This window comes from Ahaetulla prasina, chromosome 12 (genome assembly GCF_028640845.1).
Source record: "Ahaetulla prasina isolate Xishuangbanna chromosome 12, ASM2864084v1, whole genome shotgun sequence".
In the NCBI taxonomy this organism is placed as follows: Eukaryota; Metazoa; Chordata; class Lepidosauria; order Squamata; family Colubridae; genus Ahaetulla; species Ahaetulla prasina.
Genome location: NC_080550.1, coordinates 24,905,384 through 24,931,857, shown reverse-complemented (window position 1 = coordinate 24,931,857; position 26,474 = coordinate 24,905,384). Strand labels below are relative to the sequence as shown.

At 42.9% G+C, this 26,474-nt stretch overlaps 1 protein-coding gene across 2 annotated transcripts in view; it reads left to right on the top strand.

Annotated features, from left to right (window-relative positions):
- Nucleotides 1-3,778: 3,778 nt before the first annotated feature.
- The window catches only part of NECAB2 (N-terminal EF-hand calcium binding protein 2), a 274,142-nt gene continuing 251,446 nt past the window's right edge, over nt 3,779-26,474 (top strand). For both annotated transcript variants that reach the window (XM_058154969.1, XM_058154970.1), the window contains exon 1: nt 3,779-4,018. In XM_058154969.1, the coding sequence (XP_058010952.1) occupies nt 3,800-4,018 (219 nt within the window). In that variant the 5' untranslated portion in view covers nt 3,779-3,799. The remainder of the gene's footprint in view (nt 4,019-26,474) is intronic.

The window sequence follows — 26,474 nt, the reverse complement described above, 5'->3', positions numbered from 1 at the left end:
AGAGCTTGGTGGGGGGATTGGCCTCTCCCATGAGCTGCCTTTATATCTATAGCTACGCTGATTAATGGGAAAAGTTGGTGTTTGTCAACCTCAGCCACATTAAGATGGATGAACTTCAATTCGCAGAATTCCCCAGCTAGCATGGAGTTGAAATCCATGGATCTTGTAGTGGCCAATGTGTGTCAGAATATTTGGTGAGAAAATTAGAAGGGGTACATATTAGACCTATTTTCCTCTTCCTGGCCCTATCTCCACTTCTTCCTGGATCAAAAATACGTGGGGAAGGGAGGAAGGAAAGGAAGGAGGAAGGAGGAAGGAAGGAAGGAAGGAAGGAAGGAAGGAAAGAAGGAAGGAAATGAAAGAAAGAAAAAGAAAGAGGTGGAGAGAGGGAGAAAAGGGGAAGGAACAAAGGAAGCAAGAAAGCAAGGGAAAGGTGGAGGGAGGGAGGGAGGGAAGGAAGGGAGGAAAAAGTGGAGAGAGGGAGGAAAGGGGAAGGAAGCTAGGAGGCAAGGAAGCAAGGAAGCAAGGAAGAGGTGGAGAGATGGAGGGAGGGAGAGAGGGAAGGAGGGAAGGAAGGGAGGAAGGAAGGAAGGAAGGAGTGGAGAGAGGGAAGAAAGGACAGGGAGGGAGGGAAGGAAGGAAGGAAGGGAGGGAGGGAGGGAGGAAGGAAGGGAAAAGTGGAGAGAGGGAGGAAAGGGGAAGGAAGCAAGGAAGGAAGGAGTGGAGAGAGGGAGGAAAGGACTTGGAAGCACTTGGATTGAATCTTTGAACTGGCCAAAAACTGTTGAATGGAATTGGCTGCTTCCGTATTGATCGGACACTTCAGTTCCTTCTCAGACAAACCAATTCTGAATTCCGAAGGAATCCAGAATGTTGCTTGGATGGCCTGCTTGAATTCAGATTGGGTGGATTGGTCAAGCTGAACCAGAACCGGAATTGCACTGGTTTTGCAAAGACTGGATTTTGCCTATAGAGCCCTCCCCCTCACTGAATCTCTACCTCTACCTATCTACAAATGCACTGTTTCCGCTGTGATCCCCCCTCCTCCCCCATTGCCTAAGCATTTGACACAATCTGCCATTGGTTAGCAATTAGGAGCAAAGCTGTATATCTGGCTCTGACATTTGCCTCCAAAGACCAGGGATCCTTCAGCCTGCTGGAAGCCTTTAATTAGTTAAATCTCCCCATGGAGCCCGAGAAAGGAGAGGATTAGCCCCTGGGGGGAGATAAAAGGGGGGGGGAGCGGGAGGACAGACTTCTCAGCGAACCTTAGCAGATAACAACTTTCCCTGGACTCAGAAGACGTCAAGCAAACTGGGTAGATATTTCAAGATGCAAGGAAGGATGAGGCTAAAGCGATGCTCAGAAATTTTATGTCCCCTTTTTCTGAGGACTAAAAAGATGTGACTACAGTTAGTCCTCAATTTATGGCCACAATCTTTTGCTAAGCAAGACAAGTGATTTAGGTGATTTTTATAACCTTTTATTACATGTTACAACCCCATTTTGCAACCTTTCTGGCCACAGTTGTTAAATGAATCACTGCATTGCTCAGTGAATAACATGGTTGTTAAAGTGAATCTGGCTTCCCCATGGACCTTGCTTGTCGGAAGGTCATAAAAGGGGATCACATGACCCCTGTCGTAAATATGAGTCAGTTGCCAAAATGTCTGAATTTTGATCATGTGACCATGGGGATGCTGCCATGGTCATAAGTGTGAAAAACGGCCATAAGTCACTTTTCCAGTGCTGTTATGTCAAATGGTCACTAAATGAACTGTTGTAAGTTGAGGACTACCTGTATTTCTCTGGCAGAAAGATGGAGTGAAATGAGAAAAATCATGGACTCTGTCGTTTCAAGAATTTTTTTTTCACTCAGCCCTTGGCCATTTGTCCCTAAGAAAAGATATCCCTCTTTGAAAAAAAAAACCAAAACAAAAGTTCCTTCCATCAAAATAAATGAGAACTAGCAGATTTGTTTTCTGATTAATATTAGATTACAGTGTCCTTTTTTCAGCTGTGTCCAATAAACAGATCCTGGGCTTTAGGACTGGGAAGGAAGGAAGGAAGGAAGGAAGGAAGGAAGGAAGGAAGGAAGGAAGGAAGGAAGGAAGATAGGGAGGAAAGAAGGAAGGAAAGGAAGGAAGGGCAGGAGGGAGGGAGGGAAGGAAGGAAGGAAGGAAGGAAGGAAGGAAGGAAGGAAGGAAGGAAGGAAGGGAAATAGGGAGGGAAGGACAGGGAAAGAGGGAAGAAGGGAGGAAGGCAGGAGTTGTATCTCAGTTTTCCTTGAAAAGCTATCTGGAGTTTCAGCTATATGGGAACTGCTGATCTTCTGAAGAACATCAAGTTGGAGAAGGTTGGTGTGGATGGAGGGCTTTCATTTTGGGTTCTAACAACCCTGTGAAGATTTTTTTTCTTGAGGGATCTTGCCACAGTTCAGAATGCAGATCAGCAGTGAATTCCAACAGCTTCCATGAAAACGTGTCAAATTCATGAATACATTTATTAGATGTTTATCCTGCCTTTATTACTTTATAGATAACTCAAGTGGCAAACATACATAGCACCCTTTCCTCCTCTTGTTTATTTTTTGGGTATTTTTTTTTTGCTTCCCATTCAGAACAGAGCCAAAGTGTCGGTAAGGTGTACACCTTGACACAATCTATTGGTGGCCTTGGGAAGGTGCTTTCTTTTTTTTGCCACAGTCATTCTATTTCTTTTTGGAGGTATTTGTATTTTGTGATTTTCTCCAGTTCTTTCTCTTCTCTTCTGCATCGCAAAGTTCACTATCCAGACTTCTTGATCTATATTATTGTTATGATTATAATAATGTAATGTAATGTAATGTAATATATTGTTATGATTATAACAATGCAATGCAATACAATACATATAGGTTAACTCAGCTTTTCATCCTTCCAAGGTTGGTAAAATTTGGCAATGTGCTGACTTTGTAAACCACTATGAAGTGGCATATAAAGTCTAAGGGGCCGGAATAGCTCAGGCTGTTACGAAGCCTGTTATTAGAACACAGTAGCCTGCAAATTACTGCAGGTTCAAGCCCGGCCCAAGGTTGACTCAGCCTTCCATCCTTTATAAGGTAGGTAAAATGAGGACCCAGATTGTTGGGGGGGCAATAAGTTGACTTTGTAAAAATATACAAAATAGAATGAGACTATTGCCTTATAGACTGTAAGCCGCCCTGAGTCTTCGGAGAAGGGCGGATTATAAATGTAAACAACAACAACAAAAAGTAATATGTTATGTTATGTTATGTTATGTTATGTTATGTTATGTTATGTTATGTTATGTTATGTTATGTTATGTTATGTTATGATTTGCTATGCTATGGTGTTGTGTTATGATGTTGTGTTGTGATGTTTTCGGACAATTGATGACTGGAGTTAGTTGCTTTCCTGTTCTCCGCCCTTTCCCCTTTTCCTTTGCGTTAGGCTTTTCAATTCTCTCCCCCCCCCCTCCGCCCCCCAAGACCTGGTACCCAGGAAACTTCAGGCAATTGCTCATCCTTCTTTCCCAGGCGCGGCTGGCTCGGAGACAAGAAGACCCGCCTGCCGCGCGCCCCCTCCCCTCTCCCTCCCGCCCCCTCCCCTCCGGCTTTTAATTCCCTCTCGCCCCCCTCGGCGGGGCCAGTCCTGGCCGCCCGCCCGCTTGCTTGCTTGGCTCCGGCTGCCTCCTGCGGGGGGCGCGCAAGGGTGGGCTTGGGCGCGGAGGTAGCCGGGGCTTGGCTGGGGGGAGGGAGGGAATACCCCCGGCTCCAGCATGAAGGCGTCGGTGAAAGATGTGTGAGCAAGCAGCGCGTTACTGCCGCGAGAGCGTCCACAGGCTGCTCCGCCAGCAGCCGCAGCCGGCGAGCGGAAGAGGGCTGGACGGGCTGCTGCGCTGGGTGGTCACCAAGATGAGCGACGGCAAGAGCCCCCTGCCCGAGCGGGAGCTGCTGCCCGAGGGCCCCGCGGCCGCCGGCGCCGAGCAGAAGAAGGGCACCTCCGTCATCCTGGACGTGAGTCGGGGGTGTGTGTGTGTGGAATGGAAGGAAGGGTGGGAGATGCCTGCCTATCGTACCTGTCCGCCTGCCCTCACCTGGCCCTGGCTCCAGCTTCTCAGCTTGCCCACCCCCACCCCGGAGTCTTTCTCCTGTTCGTTTTGGGGTGAGGGGGGTGGCAGTCGGGGTTTCCCCGGGCTGGGCGATCTCTCGGCTGCCCCGGGAACCCTCCCTTAGCAGACGACTTAGCTTTCCCTTGGAAAGACCCTCGCGCTGGGCGCCGGCAGAGCCTCCAGCAGCGGGGGCAGTCTATCCTGAGCCTCTGAGTCACTGGGCGGGCCCCGTGCCTCTCAGTGTTTTGGGAGGAGAAGAGGAAAAGGCTTTGAGGGAGCCAAGTCTGGCGTCCCCCGGAGTTGAGAGGGTTAGGGGACGAGGCGAGATTTTGGGGTGGGGGTTATGGTAGCCCCTGAGCTGGTCCAGAGGGACCTTTGGTGGAGATGTTCCTCCCCATCGCTCCATTCTGGAGAAAGACCCCCTCCTCCAAAGCAGCCTGGCTCAGAAACCCAGGAGGGGGAACTTGGAAACCCAGAGTCCTGGGTTGTTTGTTTATTTTTTTGCAAAATAGGAAGTGGGTTTCTCCCGGAGCAGCTGCAAAAGGCTTCCTTGAGGGAGGAGGGGGCTCTCAGCCTTTCCTGAAGACCTTAAGAATCTGTGGTCCTTTTTTTCCCATCGCAGTCAATCGGGTGGGTGGGTGGGAGCCAGAGGGTCAGGTATCCTTTCTCCCTTGACTGTGGTGCCTGCCAGTTGCCACAATTCGACAACCAACAACAATATCTCCAGGTGCATCAACTTTTCAAACAGCCCTAGAAATTCCTAGAAATCTTTTTCCGCCTTTCAGTAAGTTTACAATCATTAAGTTTCACAATCTTCTTGGCAAGTCGGTTGAAGTTTTTTTCCACTTAAAACTATTAACTGCAATCCAACTTGCTTTGCAGGGAAAGGAGAATCCTGGACAAAGAATAATGGCTGAGGCTATTTCCCCTAGGGAAGGGGAAGACATTCCCCTCTTCCTCTCTCTCTCTCTCTGTCTGTCTTTCTTCAAGAATTAATATTTTATGACTCCCTCCTGACATGTAAGAGTTGTAATGTATTGGAATTTAGCTGGGAAAGCGAAAAATCGTTTTCCAGTTTCTCAGATCGGAACAGATTTGGCGTGTTAGATCTGATCAAATAGAGTTTTTCTTATGGGGTTGATATTAGGAAGGTTTATGCAAATGATTTAAATTTTGTTAAAAGTTATATAAACGGGCAGTGCTGGTTTTTTTTAAGCATTGGCAAATCTTAAAAAAGAGAATCTCCTCTGAAAATGATTTACATAGAGTTTCTTTTGGAAATCAAGGATAATAGATTTTCTTGTTGTTTTGTTTAATCGATCTGAAGGCTAATTGTGCATTGGTAGGAATCGCAAGTGATAAGAAAGGCTTTGTTTATCAATAAAGAAGGAACATGCACTTTTCCTGCTAGAACTGTGAAATACAAGCCGTTCTCTCACTCAGTTCTCAATTTTGCCATGTCAAAGAATGTGGTTGTGTAATGTTGAAAAACATTTGGCTAATGAACTTACGATAGGTTTTTGTACTGTGAACAAGAACTTTTCTGATGTTGTTTAGGATTGGTGCCCTCAATTATTTTGTATACTGGGTGCAAGAATTACAAATAGCAGAGTTGGAAGGGACCTTGGAGGTCATCTAACCCAACCCCCTGCTGAAGTAGGAGACCCTATACCAATCCGGACAGGTGGCTGGTGTTCTTTTTAAAAACCTCCAAAGATGGGGAACCCACAATTTCTGGAAATAACCCATTCCACTGATTAGTGGATCACTGATCAGGAAATTTCTTCTTAGTTCTAGATTGCTTCTCTGCTTGATTAGTTTCCATCCGTTGCTTCTTGTCCTGCCTTCTGGTGCTTTGGAAAATATGTTGACCCCCTCTTCTTTGTGGCAGCCCCTCAAATATTGTTCGTTAAAATTTGACACACAATCATGTTCATTAACCTCTTCATCCCACACTGAACAAACATATTAATTAGCTCAGTTACAAACCTCTTGAAAGACTAAACTTTTTAAATGTTATCTTGGTTAGTCCCTTATGGTTTTGAATGCTGTGTGAATGCGGACTACTTGGTTAGTTTATGATTCAATGTATTGTTGAAACTCAGAAAATGTGAATTTAATAAAACCAGATTAAGCATGTGTTGTGAAAACTCAGCAGGTTTCTGGTTTCCCTCTTCACCTGGTGTGCTTTGCTTACAGCTTAGCGTAATATTTTTATATATTTGCAAGGCAGCTGATGGTTATTCACCAAATGGTGTGGAGTGGACCATGGTGGTCATGGACCATGGTAACCATGGTAACCATCACCATACCAATGTTTTCCCCAAGATCTTGCCTCCAGACTTCATTGCTATAAAAGCTAGTGTGCAAAAATAGTTAGAATTCAAAAGGCATTCTACTTTTATTGACATGATCCTTTAGATCAACCTTCTATCTATCCAGACTACTTGCCAAATGTGTCTGATTTTGCCTTCAGTGGGAATCTAGCACAGCTGGATGGCAGATGCTGGGGGAAGGCAATTGAATTTGAATTGAATTGCTTCAAATTGACATTTCAAAGTGAAACTGAGTTTGAAAGAAAAATATTTTAGGAAAGTATTTTTTTAGAAAGGTGGCAGAGAAACACTTAGGAATCCTCTGAACTTTGATGCTACGGTATTTAGAAAGCATTCCTGCGAGACAGGTACAATTAGTACATTATCACTTTAGAACAGTTAGAATTGGAACTAAACAAAATAGATTAGCTGCATTGGTGGGTTTAAACAGAGGTATCAGAAAACGCATTGCACAAATAAACAGTGGTAGGATTCTACCGGTTCTACCTGGTTCAGGTGAACCGTTAGCGGTGGCGGCGGGAGGCTCTGCCAACCTGCCCGGATGTCAACACGGACGCTCTGCGCATGCGCAGAAGGCTCTGCACATGCGAAGGGTCTGCGCGAGCGCGCTCACATTTCCAAACGGGTCGGGAAGGTAAGTGAATATTACTACTGCAAAGAAAGCTTATTGTTCTTCAGTGCTCCTTTTAAGAAAGCAGAATAACAGTTGGAAGGGACCTTGGAGGTCCTCTAGTCCAACCCCCTGCTCAAGCAAAAAGCACCCAGTTCAGCCAGCAGCCTTGTTTGTCGAACATCCCGCAGTTCATTTAGTGACTATTCAAAGTTATAATGGCATAAAAAAAAGTGAGCTATGACCATTTTTCACACGACTGTTGAATCATCCCTGTGGTCAAAATTTGGATGCTTAGCAATTGACTCACATTTATGACGGTTGCAGCGGGGTCACATAATCCCCTTTTGTGACCTTCTGACAAGCAAAGTCAAAGGGGAAGCCAGATTTATTTAACAACTGTGTTACCCACTTAGCAACTGCATTGATTCACTTAACAACTGTGGTAAGGAAAGGGCATAAAATAGAGCAAAATTCACTTAACAAGTGTCTCGCCTAGCAACAGAAATGTTGGACTCAGTTGTAGTTGTAAGTCGAGGATTACCTGAAATTCTGCTATCTTGCTGTAACAAGAATGATCGACCCTAGAGAGCAACTGAAGAAAGAGATGCATTGCAATAAACGAATTGTTCGTGGGAGGGAGGAGGTGTTCCAGCAGTTTTGGTTCTGCTTTGTGCATCTGAAATTATTTTACTGAGGTCCCCGAATAATCGAATGGTCTCATCCAAGCAGGTTGTCAGACCTGCTTCTGTCCGATCCCTTAGGGAAGTGAAACTCTCGACTCCATTTGAAGTGAAAAGGCACTTTTACTAAGATTTGCTGATTGCAGGAGAGTCGAGCAGAATCTAAAAATTCCCATGCTTCCATTCAGAATTAAAACCCCTGGTAAAAAAATCCATAATTAAAAACGCCCATAATCTGGTTGGGTGCCACCAATTCAGGACAGGCACAATGTTATGAGAAAATTTGAGGTATTTAGGCTGGCAAAATGTCACACTTTGCCTTAAAGAGGCCAGCGCTCCAGCAGGAACCAAATTCCAAGCCGCTCTTCGTCCTCAACTTTCAATTCCCCCCCTCCCTAATTCCCATAAAATCACGCAGTTTTTTAATTGCCCATTTGTTTCCCCCTCCCTTCCCCGATCAATGGCAGAACACAGGTAAAATAAATGGGTACAGTAAGATAGAGAGGGTAGGCCTGCTGGTACTTGGTGCGAGTCCTGCTTAGTCCATCAGTAGAGACTGTTTGATTAACTGAGTATGACTAAGACGATCACTTAAATATGAGCCAACAGTGTGCAGCAGCAAAAAAAAAAAAAGCTAATACATTGAATAATTGTATAAACAGAGGCATAGAATCAAAATCACGCTTTATAAAGCTTTAGTAAGGCTACAACCGGAATACTGCATCCAGTTTTGGACACCACATTATAGAAAAGATGTTGAGACTTTGGAAAAAGTGCAGAGAAGGGCAGCCAGGATGATCAAAGGCCTGGAGACTAAAACATATGAAGAACAACTGCAGGATTTAGGTTTGGCTAGTCTAAAGAAAAGTAGAATTAGGGGTGACATGATAGCACTGTTCCAGTATTTGAGTGGCTGCACAAAGAAGAGGGGGTCAAATTATTTTCTAAAGCACCAGAGGGCAGGACAAGAAATAATGGAAGAGAAGCAACCTGGAATTAAGGAGAAACTTCCTCACAGTGAGGACAATTAATCAGTGGAACAGCTTGCCACCAGAAATTGTGGGTACTCTCATCACTGGATGTTTTTAAGAAGAAACTGGACAGTTGCTTATCTGAAATGGTATAGGTTCTCCTGCTTGAACAGGGGGCTGGATTCTGGAATAGAATCCAAGATTCTATTCTATTCTATTCTATTCTATTCTATTCTATTCTATTCTATTCTATTCTATTCTATTCTATTCTATTCCATTCCACTATTTCTTCGATATTAGTGTAGCTCTTATAGTGAATTGTCCCATGGCAAGTTGGCCACAGAGAGTTGGCTGCAGTGGGTTGTCGTTAGACCCTTTGTTAAGGGACGAAGTTTCATGCTGCAACCCTGTATATGTCACGCTCTAACACAGCATTTTACAGCAATAATAATAACAACGATCAGAGTAACAACCACAATAATTAAAGCATATACCTCTGTATTTGCCGTTTTGGAAAGCATGAAGGTAGCAAAAGAAAAACAGAATGAGTCAGCTACTATTTCACTTCTCTTTTGGAAATGCCATCCAAAGTTGCTTCAGAGGAGATATTAAGCGTGCCAGCTAGAACTTAGCTGATGTAGCAAGCGGAAATTTAGTCCACTAAATTTTGCAGCTACTTGATACCCAGGTCTCTTCTCTGCTGTTGTCGGTTGATGAACTGTGCAAGATCCTCTGATCTTGGCATGAAGCACCCTCTCTCCAGCGCATCTTACATTAAGGGTAGTTTAATGAGTCCAGAAGAGAGGCTCGGATTTTCTCCAAACTACTTGAAATGAAATAGCGGTAGTGACTCTTCTTCTAAATATCTGAGCATCTTGATGCAATATCGGAGGCAGACATATATCCTGGCTTGCTAATTTATTTGTAATTGTCAACGTTGAGTAGATGGCTGCAGTGCAGAATATTTGTGTTCCGGATTGGTCATGACATTTTTCAAGCTATTCAGCTCTATCCAGCTCTGAATGGCTGACCTGCATTCTTCTTTTGAATCAACCCTTTATGTCAGGTGGGAAAGATCAGGCCCACATGCGGTCCAATTTAACCGGTTTATTGAATAGAATAGAGCTGGAAGGGACCTTGGAGGTCTTCTAGTCTATACACAGGAATCTTGTTAACTAATGTTCAGCAACTGGATATAGTTAGATAAGGGTCAACAGCAATCAAGGGAGTGGGTGAACACAGAACATAAAATCATAGGGTTGGAAAGGACCTTGAAGGTCTTCTAGTCCAACCTCCTCTTCAAATAGGAGAACTTAATATCATCCCAGTCAAACAGTCATCCAGTCTTTTTTTGAAAACCTCCAGGAATGGAGCACCACAACTCCAGAATTCAAGCTATTCAATTATTTAATTGTTCTCACTGTCAGAAAATTTCTCCTTATTTCAGTCCAAGATGATGAGCCACGCAATCATCAGAGGGTTTTTTTTTTTTACTTTTAAAAGCATTTTTTCTTCTGCCGAAAGAATGCTTTTAAAAGTAAAAAAAAAAGCCTCTGGTGATCGCATGGCTCAGCTGGGATCATCAGAGGCTTTTAAAAGCATTTTTTCTACATCCTCTTCAACAGGTAGTAGCCCCCTGCTCAATCAGGAGAACCACTCCAGACAAGTGACTGTCCAGTCTCTTCTTAAAAAAACATCCAGGGATGGGGCACCCAAAACTTCTGGTGGCAAACTGTTCCACCAGTTATTTGTTCTCAGTGTTAAGTTTCTCTTTAATTCCAGGTTGTTTCTCTCCTCGATTATTTTTCACCCATTGTTTCTTATTCTGCCCTCTGGTGCTTTGGACAATAGGTGGACCTCGCTCTTCTTTGGGGCAGTCCCCCAAGTACTGGAATCCTGCTATCATGTATCCCCCCCACCCCCAGTCCTTCTTTTCTCTAGATCCAATTCCTGCAAGCGTTCTTCCTATGTTTTTGTCTCCAGGTCTTTAATCATCTTAGTTGCTCTTCTTAGAACTGGATCAGAAATTATGGGATGGAAACATCAAAAGAGAGAAATCCAGAAGAACAGGATGAACCTCCAACTTCTAGGTTAGAGTTCTCTTTGACAAGCTTCCACCCATTGTTAACTAGTCCTGCCCTCAGGTACTTTGGAGTGAATGTGTTGCCAGATGCTGAGGATTTGCAAAGTTGAGAAGGCTTTCTCATTTTAGATATTTTATGGTAGTGTCAACTCGCCTGTTCTGAGTTGCTGTCTCTCGAGGCTGTATCCCAGGGTTACCCACAGTAGCTGGAGGGGGGTGACCTCTACAACCCACTCCGTTGGTGAATGTGATTGATGACACACCCTGGGGGGAGGGGGAAGCCGGTCATAATTTGGGTGTAAATTACGTAGGGTCAGAGCTGGCTTCACTTGGGAACTGCCGACATGAAGCTCCTAATAAATAACTGGATTTCTTTTGAAGCTTGGCTCTGAGGCTCGTGATTTAATTAGAGCATCCATTGGAACCCTGACAGGTAGAAGGAGTAGGATTTTTTTTCCAGAGCAGAAACAAGAATGCTATCTACTAGGGCTTTAGGATAATTTAGGATAGAAATGGTGTAGGGTCTCCTGCTTGAGTGGGTGGGGGGTTGGACTAGATGACCTACAAGGTCCCTTCCAACTCCATTATTCTGTATACACTGATAATCTTCTTTGCTTTGCGAACACAGATAGTCCTTGATTTATGACCATCTGTTTGAAGTTACAACGGTGCTGAAAAAAGTGACTCATGACCCATCCTCGCACTTATGACAGTTGCAGAGTTCCCAGCAATCATATGATTGAGATTTAAGTTCTCGACAACTGGCATCTATTGACAATGACTGCATTTGTGACTTGCCTGGCTAGCTTCTGATAAGAAAATTCAATGAAGGAAGGCAAATTCGTTCAATGACCCTGCACAAAAAAGCTCATCAAATTGGGTATGGTTCACTTAATGACCGCCACACTTAGCAATGGAAGTTCCAGTCAGTTGAGAACGATCTGTGACAAGGCATCCCAACTATTCTGTATATTTGTGTTGTTTTTCTGCTCCTTTCATGCAGTTTCTGTCTCCGGTGAGAATAGCATTTCTCAGAGCAAGAGTCGAGAGCTGTAACATTTAAATGAGCCTCTTTTAGTCAAAGGCTAGAAGTGGTGCCGTTGTCTAAAAATGTGCAGAATGAAAACGATATCGTCAGAAGCTACGCATTGCCGAATTTGGTCCCTTTTATTTTCAAACAGTTGCACAGGGCTGTTGTTTTTACCCTCTATATAGCAGTGGGCTTCAAAAATTTTACCAAGGAATTCTCTGCCAGGTTGCTGGGTAGGCGTGGCCATGGTGGGCGTGGCCTAGTCGGCCTCTTACACCATAGCGGGGGGGGGCGTTTTTGCCCTCCCAGGGCTCCAGAGGCATTCCTTGGGCTTTCAGGAGGGCAAAAATGGCCTCCCCAGGCTCCAGAGGCCCTCTGGGGGCGGGAAATGGGCCTGTTCCCAAACATCTAGTAGGCCCGTTTTCCCCCTCCCTGAGCCTCCACGCGCGCCTTGCACTTCCCTGCATCCAAAACGGGCCGCGTGGGGACTCCTGGGAGGGATGGGGTGGGCGGGGCCACCGAGGAGTGGGATTTGGGGGTTCTCCGAACAGCACAGAATCTTTGCTAGAGATTCTCCTGAACCCCTGTGAACCCTCAGCAGCCAACCCCTGCCTCTATACTTGTCAGATGTTCTCTCTGGTTTTCTTTGGATGGAGTTTTCCCATGTGTTAGCTGAGTCTAAATGGAGAGAGAGGGAAGGGGGGTGGAACTTGTTTGTGTATTGATTTATCTCTGGGGAGCCGTTGTGGGGGTGGATGCTAACAAATGAGTGATTGCCTTTCTAAATTTATGCTGCTGGTCCTGAAATATTTCCCCCCCATGGAAGTAAAGCTATTCTATTCAGTTCAGTTCAATCTTTATTACGGTCATAAAGCAGCACAAAAAAATTAAACATAATAAAAGAAAAGAAAAAACAGAACCAAATAAAACAAGGCATAATAGAACATAGAATCCTAGAGCTGGAAGAAACCTTGGAGATCACCTAGTCCAGCCCCCTGCTCAAGGCAGGAGAACTTATACTATCCCAATCAAATTTTTGCCCAGATTTTAAGTTATAAGGCAGATATGAAATTGAAAAAGAAATACAAGCAGTCCTTTACTTGTGAGCACAATTGAGCCCAAAATCTCTGTTGTTAAGTGACATATTGTTAAGTTAAGTGACATACATATAAGGGCATATAAGGGCATACATATATTGTTAAGTGACATACATGTTGTTAAGTGACATACATATAAGGGGCGTGCATAAGAGCACAATAGTGCCTACCGTTCCTGTCTTATTGTTTCCTTCATTATATCAAATTAATATAGTTGATGCATATTTTTTTTACTTATATATAGATATATATTCTTCAAGATATGTTGTTTTATTTATGACATTTATTATGTGAAAAGAAATAAAAAAAATATTTCTTAGGTGAGTTTTGCTCCATTTTATGACCTTTCTTGCTACAGTCGTTAAGCAAATCACTATAGTTGTTAAGTTAGTAACCCGGTTGTTAAGTGAATTTGACTTCCCCATGGACTTTGCTTGTCAGAAGGTCACAAAAGGGGATCACGTGACCCTGGGACGCTGCCATGGTCATAAATATGAATCAGTTGCCTGATTCTGCACAGGTCGTAACTGTGAAAAACTGTCTTAAGTCCATTTTTCCGTGCCATTGTAACTTGGAATGGTCACTAAACAAACTAGTGTAACTTGAGAACTACTATAATGCCTAACTCTGACCAAACTCAACCAAACTCTGCCTAATTTTACAGGCAGCGTAACAAAATGTAGCTATGTTCCGAGAGACTGAATCATCCTGATCTGATAATAATAATTTTACATAAAAGTGATCAGAGTTTCTGGGATATTTAATCAGGTCCGGTGTTATAAGATGAGTTTATGAGATCCTATAGAAAGGGCGAGTTACCCTATTTTATCAAAGTATGTTTTTGAGGGGGTGAGGTTGACATGTCCAACAATGCAGGGGAGATCTTAAGGTCCTAGCCATAGGACTGAGTGATGGCTCAGTGGCTAAGACGCTGAGCTTGTGGATCGAAAGGTCAGCAGTTCAGCGGTTCGAATCCCTAGTGCCACGTAATGGGGTGAGCTGCCGTTACTTGTCCCAGCTTCTGCCAACCTAGTAGTTCGAAAAAATGTAAAAAATGCAAGTAGACAAAAAGGGATCACCTTTGTCGGTAAGCCTTTGGTGTTTAGTCATGCTGACCACATGACCACGCAGATGTCTTCGGACAGCACTGGCTCTTCGGCTTTGAAACATAGATGAGCACTGTCCCCTAGAATCGGGAACAACTAGCACATAATGTGTGAGGGGAATCTTTACCTTTAGCCATAGGCAGGAAAAACCAAATGCACAGCTCTAAAATAGGCAAGCACCTGGCTCAACAGTTGGTGCCTGTGAGAAGGAGCTAGGTGTCCTAGTACAAGGGTCCCCAACCCCTGGTCCGCACAAGCGGCGGGCGAGTGCACAAGCATGTGAAGCTGCATTTGCACAAGCGGTGTGCATGCATGCGAAACCACTCCTTCTCCCCCCACTGCCATCACATCCGGTCCGCAGAGCTACTGTCCCATGTTGCTCCATCTCCAAAGACAACCCCCCTCCCAAGCAGTTACAGCAAAAAACAAAAGCATGTGAAAAATGCCAGCAAGCCTGCCTCTGACGCCCCTTTCACCAGGATGGCAGTTATGATGGTGGATCTGACACCATCATTCTTGTGTTCTACCCTCCTAATATTACTATGGAGATGCAGCAAGATACCCAGAGAAAGCTATCTCGGCTTCTTGTGAAGAATTTAAAAGTTCTCCATGAAAATTATTGATGTAGAACATAGAATAGAATAGAATAGAATTTTTATTGGCCAAGTGTGATTGGACACACAAGGAATTTGTCTTGGTGCATATGCTCTCAGTGTACATAAAAGAAAAGATACCTTCATCAAGGTACAACATTTACAACACAATTGATGGTCAATATATCAATATAAATCATAAGGATTGCCAGCAACAAAGTTACAGTCATACAGTCATAAGTGGAAAGAGATTGGTGATGGGAACGATGAGAAGATTAATAGTAGTGCAGCCTTAGTGAATAGTTTGACACGGGCAAGACACAACAATGGAGATCCTAAGATGATTATAAGTACAAGGACCTTTGTAAGTCTGCTTTTTCAGTGCCACTGTAACTTTGAGCTGTTACTTAACAAATGGTTGTTAGTTCAGAACTACCTATAGACTACTAGATGCAAAGGGCTGGTCTTTCAGGTGGACATCAACATTCATATTTCTCAGAAATATCCCACATTCCAGATGTTCATTCTTTCCCTTTTTTGATCCATTCCTTCTCCAAAGACCAACTTAGTTAATCCGTTTTACTTTACATTACTGTACTTTCAGAACTATCAAATATTTAACCCAGAGTTATATTGCTAGAGTCACCATTTATTCAAAGTGTCAGGGTTCTAAGTAATGCACCCATAGAAAACAGAATCCCAAGGCAGACAGGTTCCTCAAAGAACAGCTTATTGCTTACTTCATATTGGCACAAACTGGTGAAAGCCAACTCTGGAATTTCCCACGGCTTTCACCTAATTAAAAGTAAAAGTTTCCACTCCCCCCCCCAAGTCACTGGTCACGCTGTCCAAGCCAGGTGCTGGCCGGTTGCTGGGTTGCTTGCTCCTCCTTTGGCCAGCCATCTGTGAGAATGTCTTTACTTCCCACAGGAAAACTTTCTTGTTTTGGCTACAAAACCCCATCTTAACTATTTCCTCCCCACCTCCCACCATTATGTGGCAACCCTGAAGCCTCCAAGATGGCTCACTTCAGGGTTGGCACCAAGGTCAGGATTAGGTTAGTGCCGTTTCAAGAATTTTTGCAATCAAATGGCTAAAAGCAAAGAGTGAAAGGCAAGGTTTGGGAATTAAAATCCTCCTTGCCCTGGTGCCATCCAAAGGGATTAAAACTACAAGTCTCAGATTCCTAAATCAGCCAGTTATGGAATTCATTAGGTCTGTTTCCTCCCCCCAACCCTTTTTTTTTTCCTACTGCACATTTATTCCAATCCATTTTTTGTGCCATTAGCTGCCTTATAGGTGGGCAATTAAATTGTGTCTTAACAGCTGGCTTTCCTTGCCCAGCGGACTTCAAATGCAACAGCTTTTTGTCGATTCTTATTTCAGATTCACCCTGTTAGCAGCAACACTTCAGAGGCTGGTTTGAGCTGGCATGTCCTTTTTAATGCTAACTTTGCCTGATTCAAGCATCGCTCGGGGTATCTTTAAAAGGCAGAAATCAACATGACGGGTCCCTAGGATAGTATTGCTGAGATAATCTTGCTTTTGATCCCGTATGTTTCGGCTGATGTTTTTTTACTGCCCTCTTTTTTCCCCCCTTGCATCACTGTTTCTTTTGAGTTCTGACCCAGAAAATGAAGCCTTTTTTTCGCTCTCCAGTTAAACGGAAGATATTTATATTGCAGCCTTTTCATCCTGTTGACGTTGTTGTCTCTAGTTGTGGTTGTTTAATCAGGTGTGCTCTGTAGCTCAAATGAATGAGCTCAAGACCGAATAATATGTGTGCAATATGTGTGTGTGTGTACATACACGCACACACATATATATTTACAGTATTTATATATATACACATACATACACACACACACATACATACATACATACATATACCTACACATACACACACACATACATACATACATACATATATACACATACATACACACACACACACATACATACATACATATACATACACATACACACACACAAACTTGCTTGACATTTTGAATGCAAATTTAAAACAATTTAAATTTCCGATTGTGTCTAGTGTGAGGAATAGAAGCAAATTGCCTATGGATAGTGCCAGTTAGAAAGGTTTTCAATTGGGTGGTTGTGCTTTCAGGAGATTTCAGTAAAATGTTTATATAATGGCTATGTGCAAAAAAGTGTTTTTTTCAACTGCTTGTTGGGGCAAGAGAAGGGAAGAAAATTGCTCTCTTTTATTCCTGATCGCAGATCTCTGTTTCTCTCTCTCTCTTTCTCTCACTCTCTTCCCTCCTCCTTCTCTTCTATCATCTAACTTACCTATCTATCATCTATATCTATCCATCTATCCATCCATCTCTCTATATCTATCATCTATCTATCTATCTATCTACTCTCTCTCCCTCCTTCCCTCCCTCCTTCTTGCTCTCTCTTCCTCCCTCCTCCCTCCCTCTCTTCTATCATCTGCCTAATCTATCTATCATCTATATCTCTCCATCTATCCACCTCTCTCCTGATGGCAGATCTCTGTCTCTCTCTTTCTCTCCGTCTCTCCCTCCATCCCTTCCCCCCTCCTTCTCTTCTATCATCTATCTTATTTATCTATCTATCTATCTACCATCTCTCTTTCCTTCTCTCAATCTTCCTCTCCCTCCTTCCCTCCCTCCTCCTCACTATTTCTCCCTCCCTCCCTCCCTCCCTCTCTTCTATCTATCTATCTTATCAATATCATTTTATCTATCTATCTATCTATCTATCTATCTATCTATCTATCTATCTATCTATCTATCTATCTATCTATCTAACTAACTAACTAACTAACTAACTATCTTCCATTGAGGACCTGTATGCTGCATGAATCAAGAAGAGGGCCGTGAAAATATTTACAGATCCCTCACATCCTGGACATAAACTGTTTCAACTCCTACCATCAAAACAACGCTATAGAGCACTGCACACCAGAACAACTAGACACAAGAACAGTTTTTTCCCGAAGGCCATCACTCTGCTAAACAAATAATTCCCTCAACAGTGTCAAACTGTTTACTAAATCTACACTACTATTAATCTTCTCATCGTTTCCATCACCAATCTCTTTCCACTTATGACTGTATGACTGTAACTTTTTGTTGCTATCATTAAGGATTAAATTGTACCCTATGACCATCAATTGTGTTGTAAATGTTGTACCTTGATGAAGGTATTTTTTCTTTTATGTACACTGAGAGCATATGCACCAAGACAAATTCCTTGTGTGTCCAATCACACTTGGCCAATAAATTCTATTCTATCTATCCTTCATGGATTACTGCCTTGTCATGGCAAAGGGGCTTGTGTTGCTCAATGAAGCTATGAGCTATTCCGTGCAGAGACACCCAAACTAACAGGTCATAGCAGAGAGTTCTGACAAAACGTCATCCACTGGAGAAGGAAATGGAAACCCACTCCAGTAGCTTTGCTATGAAAATCCCATGGACAGTACAAAAAGGAAAAAAGATATGAGTCCACAAGATGACCCCCTCAGGTCGGAAGGTGTCCAATATTCTACTGGGGAAGAGCGGAGGGCTAGTACTAGTAGTACCAGAAAGAATGAAGCAACTGAGCCAAAGCTGAAAGGATGCTCAGTTGTAGATGCATCTGATGGTGAAAGGAAAAGTCTGATGCTGTAAAGATTTTTTCTCCATAGGAACATGGAATGTAAGATCCATGAATCAAGGCAAGCTGGGCGTGGTCAAACAAGAGATGACAAGACTGAACATTGACATCTTAGGAATCAGCAAACTAAAATGGACAGGAATGGGTGAATTTAATTCAGATGACTATCAGGTATACTACTGCGGGCAAAAATCCCTCAGAAGAAATGGGATAGCCTTCATAATCAATAAAAGAGTAGGAAAAGCAATACTGGGATACAATCCCCAAAATGACAGAATGATCTCAGTTCAAATCCAAGGCAAACCATTCAACATCACAGTAGTCCAAGTCTATGCCCCAATCACTGGTGCTGAAGAGGATGAAATTCTATGAAGCCCTATAGCATCTTATAGAATTAATACCAAAAAAATGATGTCCTTATCATCATGGGGGATTAGAATGCTAAAATAGGAAGCCAAAAGATAAGCGGAATAACAGGCAAGTTTGGCCTTGGAGTACAAAATGAAGCAGGGCACAGGCTGATAGAATTCTGTCAAGATAATACGATGGTCATAGCAAACACTCTTCCAACAACCCAAGAGACGAGTCTACACATGGACATCACCAGATGGTCAACACAGAAATCAGATTGATTATGTGCTCTGCAGCCAAAGATGGAGAAGTTTTATACAGTCAATAAAAACAAGACCAGGAGCTGACTGTGGCTCAAATCATGAGCTTCTCCTTGCAAAATTTAAGCTTAAATTGAAGAAAGTAGGGAAAAGCACCAGGCCACTCAGGTATGAACTAAATCATATCCCTGATGAATATACAGTAGAGGTGACAAATAGATTTAAGGAATTAGATCTGATAGACAGAGTGCCTGAAGAACTACGGACAGAGGTTCGCAACATTGTACAAGAGATAGCAACTAAAACCATCCCAAAGAAAAAGAAATGCAAGAAAGCAAAATGGCTGTCTGAGGAAGCTTTGTAAATAGCTGACGAAAGAAGGGAAGCAAAAGGCAAGGGAGAAAGAGAAAGATACACCCAGTTGAATGCAGAATTTCAGAGAATAGCTAGAAGAGATAAGAATACATTCTTAAATGAACAGTGCAAAGATATAGAAGAAAACAATAGAATAGGGAGGACCAGTGATCTCTTCAAGAAAATTGGAGATATGAAGGGAACGTTTCATGCAAAGATAGGCATGATAAAGGACCAAAATGGCAGGGACCTAACAAAGCAGAAGAGATTAAGAAGAGGTGGCAAAATTACACAGAAGAACTATACAAGAACGAGCTTAACATCCCTGATAACCACGAATAGGGTGGTCACTGACCTTGAGCCAGACATTCTAGAATGTGAAGTCAAATGGGCCCTAGAAAATCTGAGCAACAACAAAGTTAGTGGAGGAGACAGTATTCCAGCTGAGCTATTCAAAATCTTAAGAAGATGCAGTAAAAGTGCTATACTCAATTTGTCAGCAAATTTGGAAAACTCAACAGTGGCCACAGGATTGGAAAAGGTCAATTTACATTCCAATTCCAAAGAAAGGCAGTGCCAAAGAATGTTCAAACTATTGCACCATTGTACTCATTTCACATGCTAGTAAGATTATACTTAAAATCCTACAAGCTAGGCTCCAGCAATATGTGGATCGAGAACTACCAGAAGTACATGCAGGATTTCGAAGAGGTGGAGGAACTAGAGATCAAATTGCCAACATACGCTGGATCGTGAAAAAAGCATGGGAGTTCAGAAACGGCCGGCTCGTCATCGACAGTGGCTCGGGAGTTCATGGCTTCCATGACGGCCTTGGACCTGACTCAAGTAGTGGATGGCCCCACTCACATCGGGGGTGGCACTCTGGATCTTATTTTTATCTCTGGTCAGTGGTTGAAGGATCTGGATTTGAGAGATGTAATCATAGAACCTTTGTCATGGTCAGATCACTCTCTCCTTTGCCTGGACTTTCTGACCGCCACTCAACACCGCAGGGAGACGGAGCCACAACGTTGGTTCCGTCCCAGGCGCCTGATGGACCCGGAGAGGTTCCGGACGGAGCTTGGGCCACTTCCTGAGGGTCTGGCTCACGGCACGGCAGAGGAACTAGCCGCAGCCTGGCAACGGGCTGCGGCTGGGGCTTTAGACCGTGTCGTGCCTCTGCGGCCTCTGACCCGGCGCAGCTATCTATCTATCTATCTATCTATCTATCTATCTATCTATCTATCTATCTAACTAACTAACTAACTATCTTCCATTGAGGACCTGTATGCTGCATGAATCAAGAAGAGGGCCGTGAAAATATTTACAGATCCCTCACATCCTGGACATAAACTGTTTCAACTCCTACCATCAAAACAACGCTATAGAGCACTGCACACCAGAACAACTAGACACAAGAACAGTTTTTTCCCGAAGGCCATCACTCTGCTAAACAAATAATTCCCTCAACAGTGTCAAACTGTTTACTAAATCTACACTACTATTAATCTTCTCATCGTTTCCATCACCAATCTCTTTCCACTTATGACTGTATGACTGTAACTTTTTGTTGCTATCATTAAGGATTAAATTGTACCCTATGACCATCATTTGTGTTGTAAATGTTGTACCTTGATGAAGGTATTTTTTCTTTTATGTACACTGAGAGCATATGCACCAAGACAAATTCCTTGTGTGTCCAATCACACTTGGCCAATAAATTCTATTCTATCTATCCTTCATGGATTACTGCCTTGTCATGGCAAAGGGGCTTGTGTTGCTCAATGAAGCTATGAGCTATTCCGTGCAGAGACACCCAAACTAACAGGTCATAGCAGAGAGTTCTGACAAAATGTCATCCACTGGAGAAGGAAATGGCAACCCACTCCAGTAGCTTTGCTATGAAAATCCCATGGACAAAAAGGAAAAAAGATATGAGTTCACAAGATGACCCCCTCAGGTCGGAAGGTGTCCAATATGCTACTGGGGAAGAGCGGAGGGCTAGTACTAGTAGTGCCAGAAAGAATGAAGCGACTGGGCCAAAGCCGAAAGGATGCTCAGTTGTAGATGCATCTGATGGTGAAAGGAAAAGTCTGATGCTGTAAAGATTTTTTCTCCATAGGAACATGGAACGTAAGATCCATGAATCAAGGCAAGCTGGGCGTGGTCAAACAAGAAATGACAAGACTGAACATTGACATCTTAGGAATCAACAAACTAAAATGGACAGGAATGGGTGAATTTAATTCAGATGACTATCAGGTATACTACTGCGGGCAAAAATCCCTCAGAAGAAATGGGATAGCCTTCATAATCAATAAAAGAGTAGGAAAAGCAATACTGGGATACAATCCCCAAAATGACAGAATGATCTCAGTTCAAATCCAAGGCAAACCATTCAACATCACAGTAGTCCAAGTCTATGCCCCAATCACTGGTGCTGAAGAGGATGAAATTGACCGGTTCTATGAAGCCCTATAGCATCTTATAGAATTAACACCAAAAAATGATGTCCTTATCATCATGGGGGATTGGAATGATAAAGTAGGAAGCCAAAAGATAACTGGAATAACAGGCACATTTGGCTTTAGAATACAAATGAAGCAGGGCAGAGGCTGATAGAATTCTGTCAAGATAATACGAGGATCATAGCAAACACTCTTTTCCAACAACCCAAGAGATGACTCTAAACATGGACATCACCAGATGGTCAACACAGAAATCAGATTGAATATGTGCTCTGCAGCCAAAGATGGAGAAGTTTTATACAGTCTGTAAAAACAAGACCAGGAGCTGACTGTGGCTCAGATCATGAGCTTCTCGTTGCAAAATTTAGACTTAAATTGAACAAAGTAGGGGAAAGCACTAGGCCACTCAGGTATGAACTAAATCATATCCCTGATGAATATACAGTAGAGATGACAAATAGATTTCAGGAATTAGATCTGATAGACAAGAGTGCCTGAAGAACTATGGACGGAGGTTTGCAACATTGTACAAAAGGTAGCAACTAAAACCATCCTAAGGAAAAAGAAATGCAAGAAAGCAAAATGGTTGTCTGAGGAAGCTTTCCAAATAGCTGAGGAAAGAAGGGAAGTGAAAAGCAAGGGAGAAAGAGAAAGATACACCCAGTTGAATGCAGAATTTCAGAGAATAGCTAGAAGAGATAAGAATGCCTTCTTAAATGAACAGTGCAAAGATATAGAAGAAAACAATAGAATAGGGAGGACCAGTGATCTCTTCAAGAAAATTGGAGATATGAAGGGAACGTTTCATGCAAAGATGGGCATGATAAAGGACCAAAATGGCAGGGACCTAACAAAGCAGAAGAGATTAAGAAGAGGTGGCAAAATTACACAGAAGAACTATACAAGAACGAGCTTAACATCCCTGATAACCACGAATAGGGTGGTCACTGACCTTGAGCCAGACATTCTAGAATGTGAAGTCAAATGGGCCCTAGAAAATCTGAGCAACAACAAAGTTAGTGGAGGTGACAGTATTCCAGCTGAGCTATTCAAAATCTTAAAAAGATGATGCAGTAAAAGTGCTATACTCAATTTGTCAGCAAATTTGGAAAACTCAACAGTGGCCACAGGATTGGAAAAGGTCAATTTACATTCCAATTCCAAAGAAAGGCAGTGCCAAAGAATGTTCAAACTATTGCACCATTGTACTCATTTCACATGCTAGTAAGATTATACTTAAAATCCTACAAGCTAGGCTCCAGCAATATGTGGATCGAGAACTACCAGAAGTACATGCAGGATTTCGAAGAGGCGGAGGAACTAGAGATCAAATTGCCAACATACGCTGGATCGTGGAAAAAGCTAGGGAGTTCCAGAAAAACATCTACTGCTGCTTCACTGACTATGCTAAAGCCTTTGATTGTGTGGATCACAACAAATTGTGGCAAGTCCTTAAAGAGATGGGAGTACCAGACCATCTTATTTGTCTCTTGAGCAACCCGTATGCGGGTCAAGAAGCAACAGTGAGAACTGGACACGGAACCACTGATTGGTTCAAAATTGGGAAAGGAGTCCAACAAGGCTGTATACTATCGCCCTGCCTATTTAGCATATATGCAGAGCACATCATGAGAAAGGCAGGGCTAGATGAATCAAAAGTTGGAATTAAGATTGCTAAGAGAAATATCAACAACCTCAGATATGCAGATGATACCACTCTAATGGCAGAAAGCGAAGAGGAACTTAAGAGCCTCTTGATGCGGGTAAAAGAGGAGAGTGCAAAAGTTGGCTTGAAATTCAACATTAAGATAACTAAAATCATGGCATCCAGCCCTCTTAATTCCTGGCAGATAGATGGGGAAGAAATGGAGGTAGTGACAGATTTAATTTTCCTGGGCTCCAAGATCACTGCAGATGGGGACTACAGCCAAGAAATTAAAAGACACTTGCTCCTGAGGAGGAAAGCTATGGCAAATCTAGACAGCATACTAAAAAGCAGAGACATCACCCTGCCAACAAAAGTGCGTGTAGTCAGTGCCGTGGTTTTCCCAATTGCAATGTATGGCTGTGAAAGTTGGACCACAAGAAAGGCTGAGCACCAAAGAATTGAGGCCTTTGAACTATGGTGCTGGAGAAGACTCCCGAGAGTCCCATGGACTGCAAGGCAAACAAACAAGTCAGTCCTAGAGGAGATCAACCCTGACTGTTCCTTAGAAGGCCAGATCCTGAAGATGAAACTGAAATACTTTGGCCACTTAATGAGAAGGAAGGATTCACTGGAGAAGAGCCTAATGCTGGGAAAGATTGAGGGCAAAAGAAGAAGGGTACGACAGAGAATGAGGTGGCTGGATGGAGTCACTGAAGCAGTTGGTGTGAGCTTAAATGGACTCCAGAGGATGGTAGAGAACAGGAAGGCCTGGAGGAATGTTGTCCATGGGGTTGCGATGGGTTGGACATGACTTTGCAACTAACAACAACAAAATCTCTCTCTCTCTCTCTCCCTCTCTCTCTCTCTCCCTCCTTTCCTCCCTCCTTCTCTGTCTCTGTTTCTCTCGCTATCTCACTCTATAACTCTAATTCTTTATCTAAAGTATATGAAAGAAAGTCAAAATAATTCTCTCAATTCTGTTTGGTATAAAAGGAACTCGGTCAGATCTTTACAATAATGGATCCTACAATAATGAAGGGGCATCCAGGGGTCCTTGCCAGGTGCTTCATGGCCTGGCCTAGCTGAATGAGCTGTTTCTTCTCACTTTTATTTCTACCTGTCCTCTTATCTGTTGATTTATTTATCCATCTTTTATTCAATTTATATGGTACCCAACTCCAATAATTCTGGGTGGCCCAGAACCATTGTTGGGGAAATTCCAGCTGGTGCACTCTAATGACTCTGCTTTTTAAAAAAAATTATCATCATAATAATTTAAGTTAGCCATGAATTTCATGAATTACAGTTCCAACCCATCTGGAGACAACAGCTTCAGGGAGGTTTGTCTACAGCAATAAATTGCCTCCATCTCTTAAGTGGTTTTTCAAACTGATTTTAGTGTATTTGTCTCCAGATATTATTTCCACAAGATATCTCCTATTATTTTTGTCTGTGTGTTTGTGTGTCTTCCCGCTCTCCTTCCCCTGCTTCTGCTTGGTTTAGTTTAAATTTATCTCCTTCCCATGCAGAGTATCTCTTCTTTTACTATCCTACATTAATTATACAAGCATTTTAAGTTCACAGGGACTAGCTTTGCTGACACATTCTCCTTTTTAATACCGGAGTATCAAATATAATTTTACTGTGTTTTCTGTTGGCAATCTCACCCTTGGCTTTGGGGCTCAGCATTTCTAACTCTCCTTGATAACACGTTCTCCTCCTCCTCCTCCTTCATCTTGTTCATGACTCCACCAATCTATTTTTTTCCGACAAACTGGGAAATACCTTGTACACTTCAGATCCTCACTGATGAAATTCAGTTATTTCAGTCAGATTTCCCTTTTCCCCCCGGCTGTTCATCGGGGGTCCGTTATGAGAAGGAACATCTGTTAAACATTGTGGGAAGAGGGAGGATGGTGAAGAACAAAAGTTAGAGTTAAAAAAGGTGTACCCTGGCTTTGCATTCAGCCGGTGTTTCTCCCTTGGGGGCTCAGGAGACTTTGCACCAAAGAAGCCCCACTGGAGGTTTTCAAGAAAAGTTTGGACACCATTTGTCCAGGATGATATGAAGACCATTCTTAGGTAAGGGGTTGGACTAAAAGACCTTCAAGGTCCCTTCCAGCCCTAAGATTCTATGCTTCTTGGTGCTCTCTGAACTTTGTTGTTTTCTTGTAGACGTTTCATTACCCAGTCTAGGCAACATGATCAGTGCACTGCAATGGGCTAATGATGTTACCTAGTTTGGGTAATGAAGCATCTGTAAGAAAACAACCAAACTTAGAGAGCATCAAGGACCCCACAGTTCCCCTCCTCCTCCTCCTCCTCCTCCTCCTCCTCCTCTCAAACCTCACTCCCTTCTACTGATGATGTTACCTAGTTTGGACAATTTCTGCAAGAATTTCTGCAAGAAAACAGCTAAGCTTAGGGAGCACCAAGGACCCTTCATGTCAACCCCGAGCTACAAATATTCTCCTTTATTGATTCTTTCCCATCACTACTCATCCCATTAGATGTGGCAGAATAAGCATGTTATCGGTGCTGTGAATCAAGGAGAGTCATCTGGCAGGGTCGAGGAAATAGGTCCTTTTCTCTTGTGGTCCCTATCCTTTGGAGATGTTTTCCATGGAGATCAGGTTGGCCCCGACACTGCTTGTCCTTTGCAAAACCTTTAAGACATTATTGCGATCATGAACATGGACGTCAGGGGTCATTTAGAGACTGTAATACAGCTATCTAATTCCATTTTGTTGGGTTTTTACCCTCGTTGCCAGATAGTCTCCAGGTTTTGACCATAACTGAGCCTGGCAATTATGTTCCTAAGGTTGTAAAACAGATCATTACATGACTGAACCTGATTTCACAACCTTTTGTGTGTTTGGTCGTAAATTAAGACTAGCATATTTAATTTTGTTTCTTCTGTTTTTAATTGCTGTTAGATGCTCAGAATCAGGGGTGGGGGGAATGTATGGTCATATAAATCAAAATAAACAAATAAATATGCCAAAGAATATTCCCAGCCACTGTCGTTTCTCCATTGTGATTTATAGTTTGGTGCAGAATATGGTAGCCAACCGAATTGGCTTGTTCAACAAGCTATGATTAATGCAATCGTGGCTTAAAAGCAAAGTG